Below are 20,789 nucleotides of genomic sequence, written 5' to 3' on the forward strand. Positions count from 1 at the left end.
TTTCTCCTGGAATAAAAAGGTATAATGACACCAATTACCATGCAGGGAAGTAGAAAACAGGAAGAGTGCCAGTAATAATATTGCTACCCTGAACAGGAGTGGCTCAATCAGTTTGGTTGTTTTATTGGAGCTCACGTGTGAGTACGAAATGCTGAAGAGAAGCATGTGTGCAGGCCTGCGCGGTCCACATAAATGGCTATTCAACTTCTCTGGCAGGTTCAGTAGTACTGTGGCGACGCCAGGGGGGGATGTGCATCTTTGCTTTAATGTTTTCCCTGGACGGAGCAGAAACACAGTTTGTTTTAGTCCTGTCATGGCCTGTTGGGGCTCTGCTCGATGGCGAGATGCCCTAATACATATTGATAATCATACACTGATGGTAATGGTAATAAACCACCTTTGTCACAGAGCTCAGGCATAGGAGAGTAGAATGGATTAGCCTTGTGTATTATTCCCCCTTCCTGAGCCATATTTCACTGCTACTCTGTGAGACACTAAGCCAAGCTCATTGCATATTCTGCAAAGCACATATGGTCTTGTATTAAAAATTTGGAGGCAAATCCAGAGTTATGAAGCGGCAGGAGCCACACTTGGAGGCCCAATGCAGCAAAACAACTTAATGTCAGTCACTAATCTAGTTGCAGGTGTTCAGAAGAGCTGAGCTCAATTAAACCAAATTGGCTTTCACACAGTTATTCAAATTAGTTTAGAATCAAACCCTCACAAACTAAATATGCTTACCTGGGCAGAATTGCCCTCTTTCCTGCAACTCTCTCTGCCTCGCTCCCTCCTCCGCACTGTCGAGTTGGGAGGAGCTGGAATAAAAATGAATTTACATTTAAATCAGTGTGGAAGGTGAACAAAAATGTGATCAGGGTCTGTGCTTTTCCCACTGCCTTAATCAAAGTTTTGACGTGATGACACGCATCCTGTGAGAAGTTTGCCGGCTCGTATCTCAAGAGATACCAGAGGTAATAAGTTATTAATGTACTGCCCACGCCGCAATTAAGCATCAATTAAAGCCACAGGCTATGTGTCCGCTATATTACTGGGCTTTAAACCTCTTAAACCTCTCAGAGACTTTTCACTCGTTTCTAAATGCACTTGAAAGGTCACGTCTGCTTCAGTTATAGTGAAGGAGATGGGAAGATACTATCTATACTATGTTTGGAATTAGAAGAAAAAAAACTATTAAATGGCTGAAAGCACAGAGTTATTTGTAAGAAAATCATCGGTCTTCTCTTGTAGTTCGTCCAGCAGAAATGCTGAGTCAGCTTGTGCAGCTTAAAAAGCAGCAGCCGCTTTGTAAATTTTAATTGCGAGTTTCATACTAGTCTCTCTAAACTTAATATAGATGAGGCGTTTTGCAGTTGGCAGCTTGAATTTATAGCATTACCTTGAAAGGTTTCATTTGAAAAACATCAGAACTCTCTTGAGTTTCTGTTTAATTGACATGGGCACAAATGTTATTGTCCCAGCTTCCTTTCACTTGCAATAAAATTTCTTATTATTTTGGTTTGTTTTGTGTATTCTTTGCTCTTGTGTGCCCTCCTAAAGCTCCTTCTTTCTATCATATTCAGTGGTTGAAAAAATTCTAGCAACAGTCAAATCAGTTCATTCACTTCACATTAAATTGGGCTTACTCTCAGTTGATATCGTTTCTTTCCGCCTTCCATCTTACTTTCTCTGTCTGCTCTCCTACATCAGCGGAGTCTCTGATGGACGGAAGACAGATCAGTCAATCAGTCCAGTACATCCCCCTTCCCATCCAATCTCCTCTCCTTTTTTTTCTATGTGAATGCGCGAGCGCCTCAGCTTCTGCTTGTCTCTCTGTCTGTCTCTTTGTGTGACTTTACTTGGTCTCTCCGGCCCGGTAGATGGGGATCAGTCAAATCCAGAGGGAAGCGAACAGCATGTTAACAGAGCCCGGAGTACCTGTGGGAATGATGGCCAGGGATGGGAGGCCAGTTGAGGCTAAGTGAGTCTGCCACTGTGAGCTGGGAGAGAAAAGGACTGCTGATCTGCTCAGTCAGAAACTCTCACCTGAGGTTTGCGGACAGAATTTGGAGGAAATTACAAGTGATGTGGCCGTAAAGCCAAAGGAAAAGAGATAACTAATTATATTGGGATTGCTGCCCTGTCTTTCATGGCAACTTGTGATAAACAGCACTTTACTGGCAGGCTGATTTGACAAAGAATGCCACATGGTTGTGGACTTGTGTGGATTATGACCTTTTGCATCAAACAAAAACAAAGTATTGTGACTTGAATTAACCTCAAAGTGCATGCATTTATAATTTTTTTCCCTGATGCCATGAAGTGCAAAGCTAAAAGACACTGATCACACAGCATCGTTAAAATGCTTTCCTTCCTCCCTAACTTGTTTGAAGAAAATGTTGGGCTAATTCCTTGTATTTTTGCAAAATGTAATGATTTGAATGTAGAAATATGCTGAAATTAGCCCGTGCAGCACTGTAACTGAGTTAAAAGACAACTTCTGTAGAGCACAACCATATAAACAACCTCACATAAGTTGTTTAGCATGCTGTCGAGACCTAGTTCCCAGCATGCAAAAAAAAAAGAAGAAGCTCCAAGGTAAGGCATGGTACCGAAAGCTTTACTTCTGATCTTTTACCCGGTGACAAATGTTGTGATGCTCTCCATCTGTGACACACGATTTCTGTCTTGTGAAAACTTTTGACCACAACCTCCTTTACCGGTGAAATGCCTCCGAGGAAACATTAATGAGCAATTTTCTGATAATACAAACCCATTACCCTCAGCGACCATAATACCAACAGTTCATCCTGTGAATATAAATCTTGTTGATTTTCCACAGAAATGTATTAATTCTTCATATATTTTCCCACTGACTGAACTTTAAATGTGAAAATTTTTAAATGACAACATAACTACAAGCCGCAAAAAAAAAGTTTAGTGAAGAAACTAATCAAAATATACAGGGGAAAAACTGTGAAAGCTACTATGAAAACAATATACACAAATAATAGTAGAACCTCCAAAGAAGACATTTTAATTTGTCTATATTGTTTAAGTCATAGAAAACATACTTTTATGATTCCTGTTCAAAGATTTAGTGGCCAAGAATGTTTCAAAGAGACTTCTTGTTGTCTGAACCTACTTTTATTTTATTTTTTACAATTTAAACTCTTAAAACTCAACATAAAGATCCCATGCTGAGACACTGATGAGCTTGGTTTGAAAAATCAGCCATCTCCAGTCTGCTGAGCCGACAAGATCAATTAAAGGAGATACAATAAACAGTCATACATTATTCAAGGAATTGTAGTTTCTTCAGTTGAGATAAATCTATACAGTGATTTAACCTCGGGTGTAAGGAAACTCAAGCCCTCAAATGAACTGACCTGTTGGAAAGCTTTCAGAAGAGACAGATTCACCTCAATACTCCACTCAAAAAACATTAGGCACACCTTTATCTCGTCAAAGTGCTTGAACTTAGATGCCCTTGTTATGTGTGTATACTGTACATAATCCACCCATTCTTCATTTGTCATGACATTTAGGAGGTGGCAAGCAAGCTTTGTACGATGGACAGGGTGTGGGGCGACTTGGTAATTTGTATTGCAGAGGCACACAAGTTGAAACTCCGCCAATAACATATTTTAAATCTACCTGACATGATAGATGAGAAAGTCCGCCCTATGGGTTATTACCATTTCTCTCCGGTGCGTCCAGCTCACTCGCTCTACTTGGTGATTGTATCCTATAAATACTGGCATGGTTTTAAAGTTTGCTCAATTTCAACACTTGTCTTGACAGCACATTCTTGTTGTTCTTTTTTGCCCCCAAGCAGACAGCACCGTTTGCATTGGAGTTGGTTTTGTGACAGGGACACATTCATCATGTAATAAAGTGATGCAAGCTGTTAGAAAAATGCCAAATTGAAACTCAGCAACTGTGAGTTCCTTTCGTTGTGAATAGATATTGTCATTATCTTAGGGATGTTTTGTTTTTTATTGCCTTCAGTGCAAGTGAGGACCAGTTACATACTGGAAACATGAATGTTAATCTTTCTTTAAATGGAAAGGTTGGATTTTATCATGTATTTGGTTTTTTACGCTTTTATTAGGCTAACCCACGTACATCAATTTACTTGAAATGACTATTGTGGGTGTGTGTGTGTGTGTGTGTGTGTGTGTGCGTGTGCGTGTGTGCGCGCATAAAAGAAAGGGAACAATGTGGGTCCAGAATTGTTTTTTTAATTCAAAATGCTCAAACTGCAAACACAACTCAAGTGTAATGACTCTGCATGTAATGTAACAGTGTTTTACTGCCACCTACTGTTAGAGAAAAGGACAACACATTCTTAAGAGTTCAAAACCTATGAAATTATTTCAGAAATGGAAATCATCAAATTATAAATGTCCAGTGCAACCGCTTCATTACAGAAAAAAAACACTGCAACCAACATATTCATCTTATCTCCATCTCTTGAAAGATTACAATGCTGTGAATCAAAACAAGCAGTTACATCGTTTGTTCTTTTCAGTTTAGTTTATGACTTTTCAAACACTTATCAGGAATGATTTAAGACAGGAAAACCAAAAACACATCTTGTTCCTGAAAACTTGGAACTATAGACTTTACTTTACTTTAGATTTACTTTACTTTAGATTTAGGTTAAAGTTACTGGCGACAGAGAATGTCAGCAGTAAAAGCAGATCAGAGTCAAAAGCGAAACTGATCAAAGTTCTGAAGGTTGTTGACTTCAGACCAAGCGCTGTGTTGTGCCCCATCCATTTCCGAGGCAACTACATTGCCGCTGTCAAGCATGTGATTTTGCCCACCGATAGTGGCGTCACAATCGGGGCATTTTCTCCTTTGCGTAGCCCCTCCGCACTCTGTGATGAGATAGATGTGGCCATTAGGACACTTGTGCCAATGTCCAGGCCGCATTTTCATGGCTGAGATGATCATTTTCCGATCCTCCTCACTGATCCCCAGGCCAGTTGATGGAATCTTCTTCGTCAGGTCCTTCAGACCTTCTTTTACTCCGTACTCATCCTGCTCAGAGAACTGCCCGGGCGTTTCCAAAACATCTCTTATTTTTTGCGCGTCACATTGAATCTCGTCAGTTTGTTTTCTCTTGTCCGCCATGTGGCAGCATGCGTTGAGCTCAGCCAGGAAGGTGAGTCTCTGCAGCTCTCGCTGCAAATCAAAGAACTGTTGTTCTGTGAATTTCTGATGCTGATGATTGAGCCAGGACACAAACTGTGATACACTCAGTTTGAAGTGGTAGGTGTGCATGGATGACATGGCTTTTTCTGCAACATCCAATAGCTTTCCGACTCTTATCAGAAAATCTATTTTGTTTTCCAGAAACCATAGGTCATTTGCAGCCAGGTTCGTCTTCTCCAGCATTTCCGTGATGTAATCAAAATCCTGCACTAAATACTTTTCAAGGATTTGACCAGCTTCATCACATCGCTTCAGCAGACTTTCCCTGTGTTTTTGAAGATCGGGTTGGTGCCCATTTATTTTTGCCTTGACCATTTCAATGTCAGCTAGGCGTCTGTTGATGCTCGATCCATAACGTAAATTCTTACGGATGGGCGTTCGGCACTTGGGACATTCTTTTAGTTTTATGGCCACCTCCTGTCCCTCTGTGGCCTGGTCATCATCATCCAACTTCATGTAACGATCCATTGCTGTGTGTTCTATGACGTGTCCACAGTCTTCAAGCTCAATGAAGTAAGCATCAGGTTCGTCTTCGGTCCCAAAGAAAATCTCGGTGACCGCCTTGTGGTCACAGACGCGGCATTTGTTGGGACATTTGTCTCCACACAGTCCGATGCATGGGTGGCCACAGTCCAGGATCTTATCGCAGGGTTGGGTGCATGGTGGCCGGTCACATGGCTCATGGCAAAGCTTGGTGCAGCTCTGATGCTGGCACTGCCAGGCGCAGGGTTCAACACAGGGAGAACAGGCCTGTCCGCAATATTTCATGCACTGACTGTGGACGCAGCAGTTCTCACAAGACAGCTGACATGGAGGGCAGTCGCGTGTGCAAGGTGACCTGCACTTGTGAGAGCAAATCATGAGACGCTCGCATGGTTGAACGCAGGAGGAGTGGTAGCGTCCCTGATTACACTTCCCACAGGTACCTACACAGGCATGGCCACATTTTAGCTGGTGCGTGCACGGGGTCCTACACCCTGGCATCTTTTCCGCGGTTTTGTAGAAGCACGGACCTTGTTGGATGTGTCCACATGGGAGCTTCAAAGGGACCTTCACTGTGCAGTCCACGGTGCATTGTTTCCCACAGTGTGAAACACATGGATGTCCACATGGTAGGGTCTTCTGGCAAGGCTTCTCGCATGAAAATGTATCTGGGTCCTGATGGCAAGGAATCATTTGTGTGTGTTCACATTGTGGTACGATCTTCTCAACCTTTACTGGACAATGTTTTGGGCATTCCTGGTGGCACAGGAGTTTGCACGGGTGCCCCATGTCACATAAAATCTTCTGGCACGGCTTCACACACTTCGTGTTCTGGTGCTCTGGATCGTATGGATGACACACACTAGTGCAAACATGGCCACAGTCCAAACGGAACAGGCATGGCTTGGTGCAGCCACCCTCAGGTGCTTGTTTGAAGTCCTCAGCACTCGAAACGGCCGCCTTTTGTTCTGGATGATTCTGGCAGCACAGGGTCAGGGCCTTTCCGAGCTGCTTGTTCTGACTCAGAGTGTGAAAGATATTGCCCCACAGTTTGACAGTGGAAAGAATCTCTCCGTTCCCGATACAGTAGAGGCCCTTCTTTGCACGTGACAGGGCGACACAGACCCGATTGGGAATGCTCAAAAAGCCAACTTTCCCCTGCAGGTTGCTGCGGACCAGAGACAACAAAACAATATCGTTCTCTTCTCCCTGGTACTTGTCTACCACATGAACTTTCACCCCTGTAAACTCGCTCGCGGGCATAAGTTTGCGCAGACAGTGGAGCTGACCAGAGTAGGTTGTGAGGATTGTAATTTGTTCTGGTTTATAATCCTGAAGGAGAAGGTAGCGACAAAGAGCTACAACAAAGTTTGCCTCGTGTTGATTCTGATGACTTTTCCCATCTTTGATCTCCTCTTCCAGGTGGTTGTGCTCCACAAAGAACAAATTGGCGTTGAGACCCTGTAAAACAGCATTAAATAAAATGTCACCAACAGTTCTTTTTTCTCTCCACCAATTTGTACAATTCTTTTGAAATTGAAATTCTTAATCTGTTTTACATGACCCAATTTGTACCTAAATCGTACACGAAAGTCAACACTGCAGGTATTTTTTTTTTTACCAATACAGATGAGGAGAATAGAAATAAGGCAAGGAATCTGAAAACATCCATACTTTGATGTTTTCGTAGTTGAACACAGAGGGGTGATTTTGGAGCTCCGGGTAGATGTGCGGGGTCAGAAGACGAGCAATTTCTGACCTCATGCGATGCTGAGGAACAAACAAGAGCAAAGACATGGAAATCACACAGAGCTGCTGAGGCTTCTGATCTATGGTGGTCTGCATGGTGAGGTCGTGCTTCGCACTCCCAGCTAATGGCGACAATGTCGTAGGTTTGAGTTTTGGCTTTTCCGACACATTTTCTCTCTTTATGGACAAGCTATTTGTCTCGGTGCCAACAACATACATTTGATGTGAATGTGTGACTGTGCATGTGATTGCCTCTCTGTGAATGGATAACAATGCATGCAAGAATATAAAATCGAATTATTTTGCCTTTAACTGCATTGTCTGTAGATGTGTTGATTACTTATAGACTAAAAACCCTTTATGACCAAAAAAAGCCATTTTTATCATTATCCTTCAAATCTAATTTACCTAAAGCTGCAAAACTTGTTTAACCTTGATAATGAGGCTTCTACAGTTTCATATATACAGTAGTTTTGATTTAGTTGTATTTATGAAGTTTCAATTACAATTTAGGTAGGGGAACATTTTGTAACATAGAATAGAATAGAATAGAATAGAATAACTTTATAAGCTTTTTTTTTCCATTTTAGAATTTAAAGTAATTTTGCTTTTATTTTAAAGGCTATTTAATTATCCAAGGGAGAAAAACAAAAAGATGAAAACTGCTTATTTAGGTATAATTCAGTGAAAGCGTCAAGGAGTCACGAGGGAAAAGGCCCAAGAGCCACAAGTGGCTCCAGAGACCCCTGGATTAAACAAAAAGATAACCAGATTATAAATTGTAGAAACACAAACCTGGTAGTCAAGTCTGACAAAGGGCAGTTCCATTTTCACCAGCCTCTCAAACATGGACATCTCCAAGTCAAAGTTCTTTGCAAGGTCATACACTGTGGCACTGGGGCGCAGCTAAAAGAAAGGGGGAAAAATACAAGTTAAAGTGAGGTTTGTAAAATGGGGGTGTAGACTCTTAGGTATGTAATGTAAAGTGAAGATGACTTCTCTGGTCACAGAGGTAGGAAGATTCATTCAGTGAAGACTTCTTACAGTGGTCCAATACATTGAGACTGGACTAAAGTAATAACAAAACAACAAAAGAAACATGCAAAAGCTCTTTAACTTTCCTCTGCTGTCCTTTAAGGTTCCTGTTGTTTTGACTGCATTCATGTGTGAGCCTGTGTGTGCAAAACTAATTTAGCTCGAGGACAGAGTGCGATTGTGCATGTACAGTATGTGGGAGGGGTGTGGAGGAGGCAAGACAAATTCTCATATAAATGTGAAGCATTGTGTTCTGCTCGATTCAACACTGAACCTGTGATTAATGAATAGCACAACAATGTGCCAATGCGCATTTTACGAGGAAAGTGTGATCCATCCGCCTTCATTACATGCATGAATTCAAGTTTGGGTTCCTCAAAGGCTCTGAATGTGTGCTGATGTGATCAAAACAAATATAAGAAAAAGCTAAAAAGCCACAAAAAGACCCCACTGATATTAAGCTTAAAATAGCACATCTGCTTTGCTTTTAAGGACTTTCTACATATAACTAACATAAGAGTTTAAATCGATGCAACAATAATTGTTTAAAATAGATGAATTTTGAACTTGGTCAAACATAATGCACTCGATTGTTGCAACAAAAACAAAAACTCCTTTTGAAAATGCTATGCTAATGGTTGCTAAACATCCAGTGCAACCGCTTCAGGTTTGTTTATATGAGCATACATTCATGCAAAAACTTTGTTGAATAAGCAAATGTTAGTTTGGAGAAGACAGAAGTTTCACAGCAAAGAGACAGGGATCGAACATTGAGAAGTGTGAGGGAACTGTGTGTATTTGTGATCGCATGCTACAGATTGCCAGACAGCCTGCCTGGCCATATGTCCTTGGCAGGCCTTGACAAGTTGTTGTATAATAGTCTACAAACGTCCAGCATATCACTCCTCACTCTTCAGTCTCTTGTAATGGCTGACCCCCCCGAGACAACACAAATTCACAAATTAACAGGAAAGATTATCCACCTCCAAGATAGTTATGAAGAATTTTGAAGTAGTCTGAAGCCCGCTTGAAAAGAAATGTAAATAGTAGGTGCATTTCTTCCTCAAATCACTGACCTGCTGGTGGTCTCCGATGAGAATGAGGTGTTGGCAATCTTTGCTCAGTGCAGTGATGATGTGTGCCTCCAGAACCTCCGCAGCCTCTTCTACAATCACCAGGCGTGGACGCAATTCCTGCAGTTCTTTGCGAAACTTGGCCGCTCCTGTTGTTGTCATGCCAATAACCTGATGAAGAGGTAACAGTTAGTACGTATCGTAACATTGCATGTTTGGCAGCATAAGCACATTTGGTTAATGTAGCTTCCCTTCATTGGCTTCATGCTGAATCTCGAATGGGAATTAAAATTGTTCTTCTAACTTATTAAATTATAAACCACCAGATTATACCATAGCTTAAAGACTTGGTTTCTTGCTTTCCTAAAAGTAGAATGTGGAATTCGCTCCCAGTTTCAGTTAAGGAGGCTGAAACAGTCTCTACTTCTAAGGGTAGGCTTAAAAGATGTTTGATTTCATACCGCCCAGTCAGGCCTTTGTTCAGGTCACTTTTTTGTGTGTGAAGCTGCTACAGGTGCTGGGGAACTTTCTTTTCTCATGCTCGTTCATATGTGACTTTTACACTAACAATATCTCCCTCTCCTTGAGTCTGTGCTCTCTCTCGCTCTCTCTGTACCTGCCTGCAGGATCTCCGACAGTGGAACTGGAAGTTCCTAATCTGTCCCCATCAAGTCTGCTGCAAGTGGATTAACTTGCACTATGATGACAATCTGTCTATTGGTTTTTGCTCTCCGTCTCTGTTGTATCCTTTTCTCTCCTTCTATCCCTGAACCCAACCAGAACAGCAGAACACTGCCACACTTGAGCCTGGTTCTGCAAAGGATCCTTCCTTAAAAGAGTCTACCATGGCCAATACATGCTCAGGATTGTTGAGTTTTTCTCTGTAAAAGTACCTTAAGACGACTGTGTTGTTATTGGAACAATCTGAGTAAAATGGCCTATTTCACTTAAATGATAACAATTATGAACAAGTACATCCTCAAACAATACGGCTCAATTTACTTCCTAGAGTTCTGCATTTCCCAGCATTGAGATTTATCTGAACAGGTCAGAACAGTCCTATTTGCTCATCACTCCAAGTTGTCACACACAAGCACAGAAACTTTCTTCACACTGTGGTCTTTATGAAATGCATTTCTTTTTTATTTTTAGAATGCCTTTCTTTCATTGGGAACAGCTGAATCAGGAGATTTATCATTTATGTAGCAACAGCCAGCTGATAGCTCAGCACAGAGCTAAATGGGCTAATTCTTCAGCCAAGGACATTTTCTTTTTGGATTTCAAAAAGGGGCAAGCTAATATCACCAAAAAGTATATTTTACATCCCCTCAAATCACATTCCAAGTGTTCAGTCCAGTTACTATGTACCTTTGCCTCCTTGAGGACACAGAGACTCTCGCGTCGCTTTATATCTGCCAGCCTGTCCACTGCATTCTGATAGGCCACTTCAGACATTTGAGTGTTTGTGCGAAGCTCCACCCTGTAGCGCCTCACCCACAACCTGTAGATATCAACCACAGAGACATATGACGTATGGTGCTCCATGTTACAATGACCATAGCAGGATATACTGACAGAAACCTGACGCTTTTATTAGTTTAAATGATAATCAGGTCTATTTCACCAGAGCATTATATAATCTTGATCTGACAGTAGTATATGCTTGGCGCCGCATCTTGGCCCTCTATAGTGATCAAATCCTCTGGGACACATTTTACTGGTGATTAGTTGATTTAATAACACACATTGGCAATAGACTTCTTCCAAACTAAGGTTTCTTGGGGGATGAGACGAGCAAGGCAGAAGGAAGAGGAGAATTTTAAAGACACAAAAATTTGCTTTAAGAGGTGATGAAAGATAAGGCTTAAGAGAGAGTTATGCAACGTATAAACGTGAAAAAAAGAAGTGAAACAGTTGTAGACCCACCGATAGAGACGCCATCTGTCTTGCTGACTCAGGGTCCAAACATCCAACACGATGCGCTCTTCTTCTTCGGTCATGGCAGTGCCGTTTTCCATCTCTCTCCGAATTACTTTCCTCATCTTTTTCTTCTGTTGCTTTTGGAACTTTAAGAATCAGGACATGAGTGGACATGAACAGCATTCAACTTCAGAGCACCAGTTTAGTCAGTGGTCGGTGCGCTTTCAATTAGATTTCAGCTTTCGTGTCGTCAAATCAAAACTGGATGGTATTCTCAGAGTAAAAAAAAGACACCAACGATTGCATCGAATACAATTATTAGGAAGAGATCTAGTCAAATTTAAATATCAAACACTATAACCAAAAATTTCCATTTTGGTATTAAAACAAACAACGTAAAGAAGATATTTAAAAATGCATATTGCTATTAGCATTTCATCAAGACATTGCCACAACCAACTATGAATACTTGAAACCCTTTGTTTTCTTGTTGATGCCTCAATTTTACGCTAGTCATTTATAAAAATGTAAATGTCAACACGTTTTAACTTGTAAAATAAGGTTTGAAACACATCAAAGCCAATGCACTTTAACTCCTCCGTGGGTTTTAAGCTTTTAAAATGACAAAACCAGAGGAAGAGCAAACTGGCAGACAAGCTAGATGCTGCAGGTCCAACTTGTAAGGATGTGTCTGAATTGATTACTTATAAAATCAATCTGTTCTTAACATTAAACCCTCTTGTCATGGTGAAGATCCTCTTAATCTTACCTGAAATCCAGCGTCATCCTCATTCTGCTTGACCTGTATGTCAGCATTATTCAGGCTCATGGCCAGCATCAGCTGCTCCACTTCTCTGACAGCCGCCTTCATTCTCGCCTTTCTGTCAACTTTTTCACCTCTGGGAGGAACGCTCCAGTCTTCGATAATTCTGTCTGCCTGGATCCAAGCTGCCTCCTCTTCGATTTCAATAAAGTCCCGTTCCATCTCTTCATCTGATGCAACATGTAGCACATTGCATGGAAGAAAATGCTATTAGGGTCATTTTATTAGCAACATGTACATATGTATTAATGTTTAGAGACAAGGTATAAAGTTTCATAAAACAAAAGTGTGATAAATGGAACAGAACAAGAGTTAAGATGATAGATTAAGACTGGTAACAAATAATCTGGAAGAAATAACTCCCATTAGACAAAAAAAAAGCACATTGTATATAATCCAAGATGTCAAATGTATTCTACTTTAAACTCAAAAATACTGTTCTGTTCTAGTACAAGAAAGTACAAATAAAATGTGAAAATGTTCATATGTACCAGAGACTTGCCCCTCCCCCCTACCGTGATTTCTGAAGCTTGGAGTTTTAATATTTTCACTAAATCTAGCGACAACTACTACTGAGTAGTAAAAAGTAAAAGCATAATATCAGAAAAATAACTGCTTCTTTTTTGGGGGTTTTTTGGTGCAAAGAGGCAAACAATGAAAAAAGTTTACTTTAAATATCATTTTCAAAAAGCTAAATTAAAGTGTAATTTCAACAATGGCTCCTGGTGTGAAACACAGATACACCATTTGCTGATTGTATTGAATTTTTCTTCAGCTTTATTTGGCAAATCTGTGAAAAGATCTGAGGTCAAACTTTCTATGCAGAGTACAGCAGACAAAAGCCTGTTGCTTTTCATTCAGGGCAGATCATTTCTGTAGCATTTTTTTTTATTTTATTTTTTTTACAAAGGACTCCATAGAGTACGAAGCCCCTGAAGGGACATGGAGAAAACAAAAAAATCTGAGGAAAAAAACCCAACTATATTGTTATATATGCGCATCGTGCATGTGATCGACTAAGTTTGTCCTTTCAGAGACACCATACGCCCCACTGTTGTTGAGAGAAGCTAGCAGGGGTCTCAAACTCCGGTCTTCGAGGGCCGCAGCCCTGCACGATTTGCGTGTCTCCCTGCTTCCACACAGCTGATTGCAATGAGCAGCTTGTTATCTGGCTTTGTGCTGAATGTGGTGATGAACCATCAGGATATTCAGGGGAGGGAGACGTGGAAAACATCCAGGGCTGCGGCCCTCGAGGACCGGAGTTTGAGACCCCTGAGCTAAAGCTAATGGAGGACACCCACCCGTACGAGAGTTTTATTAAGTTTTATTTTGAAATCGGCCTAAAATATAAAGACATTCAAGCAGTGCTTAGCGAAAGGACATGCTTTTGCGAGATCTCGCAAAAGTTATTGCGAGATCCCGAGATAGTTTTGCGAGATCCCGAGAAAGTTTTGCGAGATCCCGAAGATTTTTTTTTTTTCTCTTCTTTTTTTTCCCCCTCCATGTCCCTTCGGGGGCTCCGTAATAGAGCATGTTCAAAGTGGATCATATGAGTTATTTTTTCCAGTTGAAGGAATTTGAAGTGTAAAACAATGTTGAAGGTGCATCAGCAAACCGAAAGCTTTTAGAAATATATATTGGATTTTGCTGCAACGCTTTGAAGCAAAAAAAGAATAATAAAAAAGAATATTAATGATCAATTAACTGTTGTTTATCATTACATGAAAAAACCTTTTCTAGAGGAGCTTTTTTGTTGTTGTTGTTGTTGTGAAGTGCCTCAAATAGCAATGGGCTTACCAGGATTTTCATTTTCATTCTCTGTCTCCCTCTGGAGGAAGACGGCGGAATCCAAACCCAGCCACTGCATCATCACACTGGGCTGCTGCTCGTTCCAGGTCATGAATCCATCCTGTGCCTGCACATCGTTTTAAAACTGATGAGTTCACTCTCTTTTGAATTCTGATCAACTCTATTGGCACACACACACACATCTTAAACATATTGTTGTTTGAACTCACAGGCTGAAATTGTAGACTGGTCCAGTGCCTCTGCAAAATAAATCTCTTTAGGAAATTCTCATGCAGGACACCATTCACAGAACACTGCAGCTTGATGGTGTGCTTCTGGAGCTCCATCTCCTCATTGCACACGTCCTTGTAAACCTGGTGAAAAACAAATGCATAAGATTAAGTGACCTAAGTGATTGCAGCTTGCATTAGCATTTAGTAGCTTTTACTTCCAAAGTGTTCCAAATGTATCAATTTTTTTTACATTTAAAACTTTCTATGAGCTGAAATGTGCGGCGCTTGAGTGTCAGTTTAAAGTTAATTACATGAGGTGGAAAAACCCAAATCTACTTAGATTTTACAAGACATTTATTGCATATAGATAAATTACATCATTTGATTTAATGCATATAACATTATTTTGTTATGCCCCTGTGATAAAAGTAATGAAGCAAAACTGGGATGCAAAGACAAGATGTGAAGTAAATGGTTAAAATATGCGACAAAGCATAGGACTGGATAGACTTGAGGTGTTAAAAAGATTGGTTTTGGTTAGTAATAATCCAAACTTAATATATTTACCAGATAAGACATGACAAAATGAAATAAACATATGCGAAAAAACTTGAAAACATAAACATCGATTCTGAAATATCCAGTGAAAGGTTCAATGGAATCACATTATACTCACCACACTATATGCAGTGTGCAGGTGAGATGGCAGATGATGCCTGAAATCCCGTGAGCTGGTCAGCTCTCTCAGGGTGAACTTCTTCAGTACCTCACTGTTGCTACGACCTCCGACTCTTACGATGCCCTTTCTCAGAAACTTGTGAATACCTGAGTCACAAGAGTCAAACCAAATACAAGTTAAAGCGAGAGTCTGTGCCAATTTCACTCCATTTTGATATAATCATGAATTTGTCATAACATACCCTCCAGGAACTGATCCAGTGCATGGTTAGTGTAACACACGACCAGCATTGGAGCGTGGTTTACTTCATCACTCCAAAGTTCTAGATTGGTCAACAGAGCCTCAGCAATCTTTAGGCCAACGTGGGTTTTTCCTAAAAAAAAAAAAAAAAAAAAAAAAAAAGATTGATTAATGCTGTTGTTTTCTTATAATAGTGGGAAATTTTACTTATCCATACATCGTGTCACACTTCAAACATATTCGCTTATGCTTGCATTCTACACATCTCAATCACAGATGAAGTCATCCCGCAAACAATGGCTCTTCAATTCCTCAGTGTCTTACCTGTGCCCGGAGGACCTTGTATTATGGCCAGCTCTTTGGTGAGGGCCAGCTGGAAGGCTTTCATCTGAGACTCATCCAGTCCCAGCTTTGTCATTTCTGGCCAAGCGTTTGGCACCAGGCAGGAAAATGGTCGCATTTTCTTCTCGTAGCCGGGGTGGGCGACAGATGACAGATCATAAACATCATTCCTTCGCAGATAAGCTGGGGGCTCCACTTCCTTGTTGCACTCCACAATGTACCTGCAAAGAATTATTGACTCTCGCTGATGTGTCACAGATAAAAGATGATGTTTTGTGGTCCGCAAACATTGTGTTTCAGTTGACACTGTTCAGCTTTTCCATGACATTTTTAGGTGATTTACTTGCTTTCGACACAAGTGGAGATAAAGACAATGCCTCTGTGTGTGCGTGCATGTGTGAGTGTGTGTGTAAGAATACAATAAAGAATGAAAGTGGTTTCCCAAAGAAGCTTTGGAAATTAATAAGCTGCAACACTGACAGATTTAAACGTCTCATAATAAAGAAACATAAACTTCAAGGGAAAATTCTCAAAAAACAAATGTTTCTGTGAAATGGATAGCAAATGCTTAATGTTTTTGAGAATGTACACTCAGACCATAGCCCACCTTTAGAAGTTATCCCTGCAAGATAACTGACTGACTGTTTCTGTTCTAATGCAGGCTTTAAAAAAAAAAGAAATCAGAGACATGTACTCTTACCTCTGGAAAGGCAGGTCCTCCTCCTCCTGCTCCTGTAGGCCTTCCAGAACGTGCCGATAGGCTTCAAAGTAGGCAGTCGTTTCAACCATCAGGAAAACCTCGTGCTCCTGTAAAATGCAAAAGCAGTTGTGAATGGCTTATCTTTCTTGGTAAAAACAACAACAAAAAAAACCTCACACTTACATTAACATCTCCTGTATGTTAAAACAATACTGTACACAAACGTTCAGTACTATAGGTCCGGATTATTTTAGATTATACAGATCTTCAAATTATGGGATTTTCATTTGGTATACATAAAATGCCACTGTGTCTAGGAAAGACGTACAAAAGAAATTTCAGTTCTCGCCTCCCTGAAAATGTCTTAAAGACGTCATTTGGACCATTGTTGCTCACTGGGGCCAATGCAAATTTAAAAAAAACAAAAACAAAACAAATCTTGGGACATAAGTGGATTTAACATTATGTCTCCTCAGTAACTGCATGCACCCTAAGCTTAAAAACTGTTACACGCACTGCATCTCCATACCTCAACTGTGGCCAACTTGACTTTGCTTTCCTCTGTGAACATAATCGGGACCTGTCCTTTTTGCAGGTCTCTAGGGTCTCGATCGGACACCGTGGCGAACAAAAAGCTCTCAAAATTATCAGAAGACAGGCACACCAGTGAGCCATAGATCAGCCTCTTGGAGTTCTCCCAGCACACAAACTGTTGGAAAGACAGAAGAACCATTATTAAAACACGCAATGCATACATGTTCCAGGATATACCTTAAGATTATCACAGCAATCGCTTCATTAAATCATTTATGCCTTGGCAAAATTAAAACCATCTAAAGACTAACCTTGAGCGGCTGAATGTCAAACTGGACGAGGTAAGCAAGGCCAGTCTTAGTGCATTTGGGTGCTATTATTTTTGTGTTGAAATACACTCTGATATCATCAAAGTGCTTCTTCCGTAGGTTGTCATTCCTTCCCGCATCCACTTGCTGTGCGAGTAGCTGCTGGACCCCCTCACGGAGAGGCCGCACAAAGTCTTCTCTGAGCAGCCGGAAGTGTGTGTCAAGGTAGACGTGGGTGTTTGTGTAGCGTCGACTGGTGCGGTTGCGCCGCAGGAACGGCCTTTGGACCTGATGGAACTCTTCGAGTGTTGGGTAGATTGGTAAGGTCCTGAAATTCTGCTGGTCTCCTTCATCTGTTCCAAGAGATCAAATCATTCTCACATTTTGTGCCCGAACAAAGTCGCTGTCGTTAACTGCGCAGAGGCTCTTACCTGGGTCATCGTCGTCATCGTCGTCACGGAGGCGGGCCTTGTCCGAGCTCAGGGTGCCCTCCCTGGATCGCTCCTGTAGGTTCCCTATAAGGCCGTGAAGATTCGCCGCTTTTTCCTCCATGTCAGGTTGGATGTCCACACCCAATTCCTTCAAGTTCCTGATGGAAGCTTGAAGCAGAGTAAGAAGCATCCCCACTGTCTGGACCGAGCTGGCAGGGAAGATGCTCATCACCTAACGGGCATAATGTAAGAACAGTTACATCTGGGTCAGTTCCTGTAGTGTTACTACATACTTTCTTTTCAGCTGAATTTTTTTTATTTATTAATTAGCAGGACAACAACCCCTTGAGATGTAACATCTCGTTTGTGAGAGGGTACTGCAACAAGCATCTCGAAACAAATCATAATAATTAGAAATAAAAAAACTAAGCAAAATGGCAAAACGATGACAAAAACCACAGCATTCAAAACACACAACATGCATGCAGGACAGTAGCTTTCAGCAATTGTGCAGCCCCTCATACCTACAATAGGATTTGGTACAAAGACAAATAAATTCCCATGTGGTATTTGTAGCCTAATCGTGGAATGAAAGCAAGAGACAATAACAAAGTCAAAAGTATAATAGTGACAAATTTGCAGAGGCAATAGAAACAGATATTGTTACCATTGTCAGCTTGCCCATTGTCATGAAAAAAAAAACAACAACCCAGCAACAGTAGAAATGACAAATACAACAAAGTGAAGATGACAGTGACCAAAATGAATCAAAAGCGAAGGAGAGCTTAAAAACAGAAGCAATACATTTCTAAATGTTTGTGACATGCTGTCTTAAATTGATCGAAGGATGTAATAATATAATATACTTTAGCAATAATATATGAGTGGTTCTTTTATTCAATTGTACGTACCTCTGAGACAATAGCCAGGATGTGGTCCAGATGCTGTGGGTACTGTGCTCTCCGGAACGGGTTGGATTCTGACCCCATGCCGGCGAGATACAACGGCAGGTTGCTTCGGAAGAATGACGAGTCTTTAATGATGCCTGCCAGGTGCTGCAGCGTGCTTCGGTCTGTCCGAGATTGAAAAGCTTTCTTCATCACCCGGCAGAGGAGCTCGGTAAGATCCTGCCTCATGCTTTCTTCGCCCAGGACGGTCTTAAAAGCAGGGTGTGTGGACAGGGTAATGGCTACAACAGACGGGTCTTTTTCATAGAGTTCTTCGAGAGTTCGAAAGCCCAGACCACGGCCTTGTTGTCCCTTCGCGGAACCTGGAAACTTGAATCCATGTGCTCCTGCTCTCCTCACATCTGGTTCAGCTGCATCACGCACTTGACTTCTTCCCATCGGAAATCTCTTTGCATCTTGCCTTCCACGACCGCCTCTTCCTCCTCTGCATGTTGCATTTTTATCCACAGCTCCAAATGCATTTGTTGCGCCTCTTCCCCTGCCATTCCCTTTTACCGCCATATATCCACCCCGGGCTCTACCTGCCTTTGCTTGACCTCCTCTACCTGTCTCTGATCTTGCTCCACCTCTCCAGCTTGTTCCTTCTCCTGCATCTGTACTCCCCTTTGCAGCTTGACCATGTCCGCGAGTCTTTCCTTTCCCTCTGGAGCTTTTTTTCTGGTTTCCTTCTGCACCTCCAGATCTGCTGCCTCCCTCGTCATGGGGGTCCTCATTTTGTACAGTCCTGGGCACGCGATCCATTTCTGGAGAAACAAAACATTCATGTCAGGACTTTGTAAATGAACCACCTGATAGACTAAAGTTTTTTTAATATCTTCCTTGTTCTCAAAGTACACTTTTTTCATGTTCTTACAAGTCACTTCTGATAAATGTTTAACTAGAAAAAAACACTGACAAAAGTCTGAAATGAATTTAAGAATTAGATGAAAATAACAAGCTGAAGATATTTGTGAAAGGATCAGATTGATGTTTGTTTTGTGCAATGGAGAGAACTTACTTATTGGACGAGGTTACTTTTCTGGAGTGCATTTTGCTCTTTTCCCATTTCACTCATTATATGTATAGTCACAAGGCTACTACAGTGGGCTGAGAGATTACCTTATCAGCTATAACTTCTAAGGGAATTAAAGCAATACTACACCAGCTTGTTAATTTTACATAAACTAAAAAAAAAAATGCATTCAGTATATTTGAATGTTTGGCAGACTATTAAACATAAACTGAACTATGGCACATTTTATTTATAAACAGCACTTTGGTTCAATTGCAGTTGTTTTAAAGTGCTCTACAAATAAAGTGGAATTGAATCATTTTCATCTTCTTATGCATAATGTTGTAGCAAGTTACATGAACTTACATTGATTGAACCCCTTTGTAAAGCGCGCCCCCTGCTGGTCGTACTAGTTTCATTTCCTGAGAAATGACTCAGAACATTTGACGCACCTGCCGATACCCTCCAAGGATGTTCTGGTAAATTAATTATTTGTCATCTGATATAGTTTTTATAGCTTAAAACATTAGACCTTGAATGTTATATTAAAAAAAAAAAAAAAAAAACGTGATTTTTTTTTTTGTAGGTGTGTTTGGTAGCTAGGATTGTTGAGAAAAGTAATAACACTCTTTACCTTTGTAATACAGTTAATAAAGTATAAAACTTAAGGGTAAAAAAAGCCAAAACATTCAACCTCTTTTCTTGTGTAAAAGAAAAAAAAGTCCTGTACATGTTGGTAAACAGGGGTGTGGCATAGATAGGACGCGTCTCATTACATTATTGCCCTACATTTAACTCAACTTTTAAAAAAGTGAAATCTCTCTAATTAAACCTGAAAACTACAAAATGTAAGATGAAATATTGTTTTTAATGAATAATATTTTATTTATATTCACAAAACATACGTTTCAAAATCAGACAGAATATTTCAATGCCGTTACATTCTCTCTTCTTTTTTTTTAGTCCAAACCATTAGAACGAAAGCAAGATAACTTACCAAAACTTTATTCTTTACAGCTTTCAGCTCATCGTTTCGCCTGGTCGTGTTCCTCCAGCATCTCTGAGCACTCCGCTGCTGAACTTCCTCTTTAAATATGGCCTGTCAGTCTCGGTTTCGTTTCAACAGAAGAAAAACCGCCATGACTCAGAGAGGTGGAACCTGAAACCTAGCAGCTAAAACAACAGCAGTTAGAGGCTAAAACAACACGTGGTTGCTTGATGTTCCAGTTAATTAATTGTAAAATGAAGGGACGAGCAAAAACAGTTATAGTA

At 40.8% G+C, this 20,789-nt stretch overlaps 1 protein-coding gene across 1 annotated transcript; it reads right to left on the bottom strand.

The window, feature by feature from the left end:
- Positions 1–4,221: 4,221 nt before the first annotated feature.
- Positions 4,222–20,570, bottom strand: znfx1 (zinc finger, NFX1-type containing 1). Its single transcript, XM_080495053.1, has 18 exons — positions 20,515–20,570; positions 18,470–19,269; positions 17,559–17,790; positions 17,131–17,480; positions 16,815–16,994; positions 16,286–16,392; positions 15,568–15,806; positions 15,245–15,376; positions 15,001–15,149; positions 14,322–14,465; positions 14,101–14,218; positions 12,250–12,473; positions 11,487–11,626; positions 10,929–11,061; positions 9,564–9,731; positions 8,248–8,358; positions 7,378–7,473; positions 4,222–7,164 (listed from the first exon to the last, which is right to left on the bottom strand). Exons 2-18 carry the CDS (start codon positions 19,265–19,267, stop codon positions 4,711–4,713), a joined length of 5,775 nt encoding a protein of 1,924 aa, XP_080351179.1. The 5' UTR covers positions 19,268–19,269; positions 20,515–20,570; the 3' UTR covers positions 4,222–4,710.
- Between the last annotated feature and the right edge of the window lie 219 nt (positions 20,571–20,789).

Source organism: Blennius ocellaris (genome assembly GCF_963422515.1).
Source record: "Blennius ocellaris genome assembly, chromosome: 4".
Classification (NCBI taxonomy): Eukaryota; Metazoa; Chordata; class Actinopteri; order Blenniiformes; family Blenniidae; genus Blennius; species Blennius ocellaris.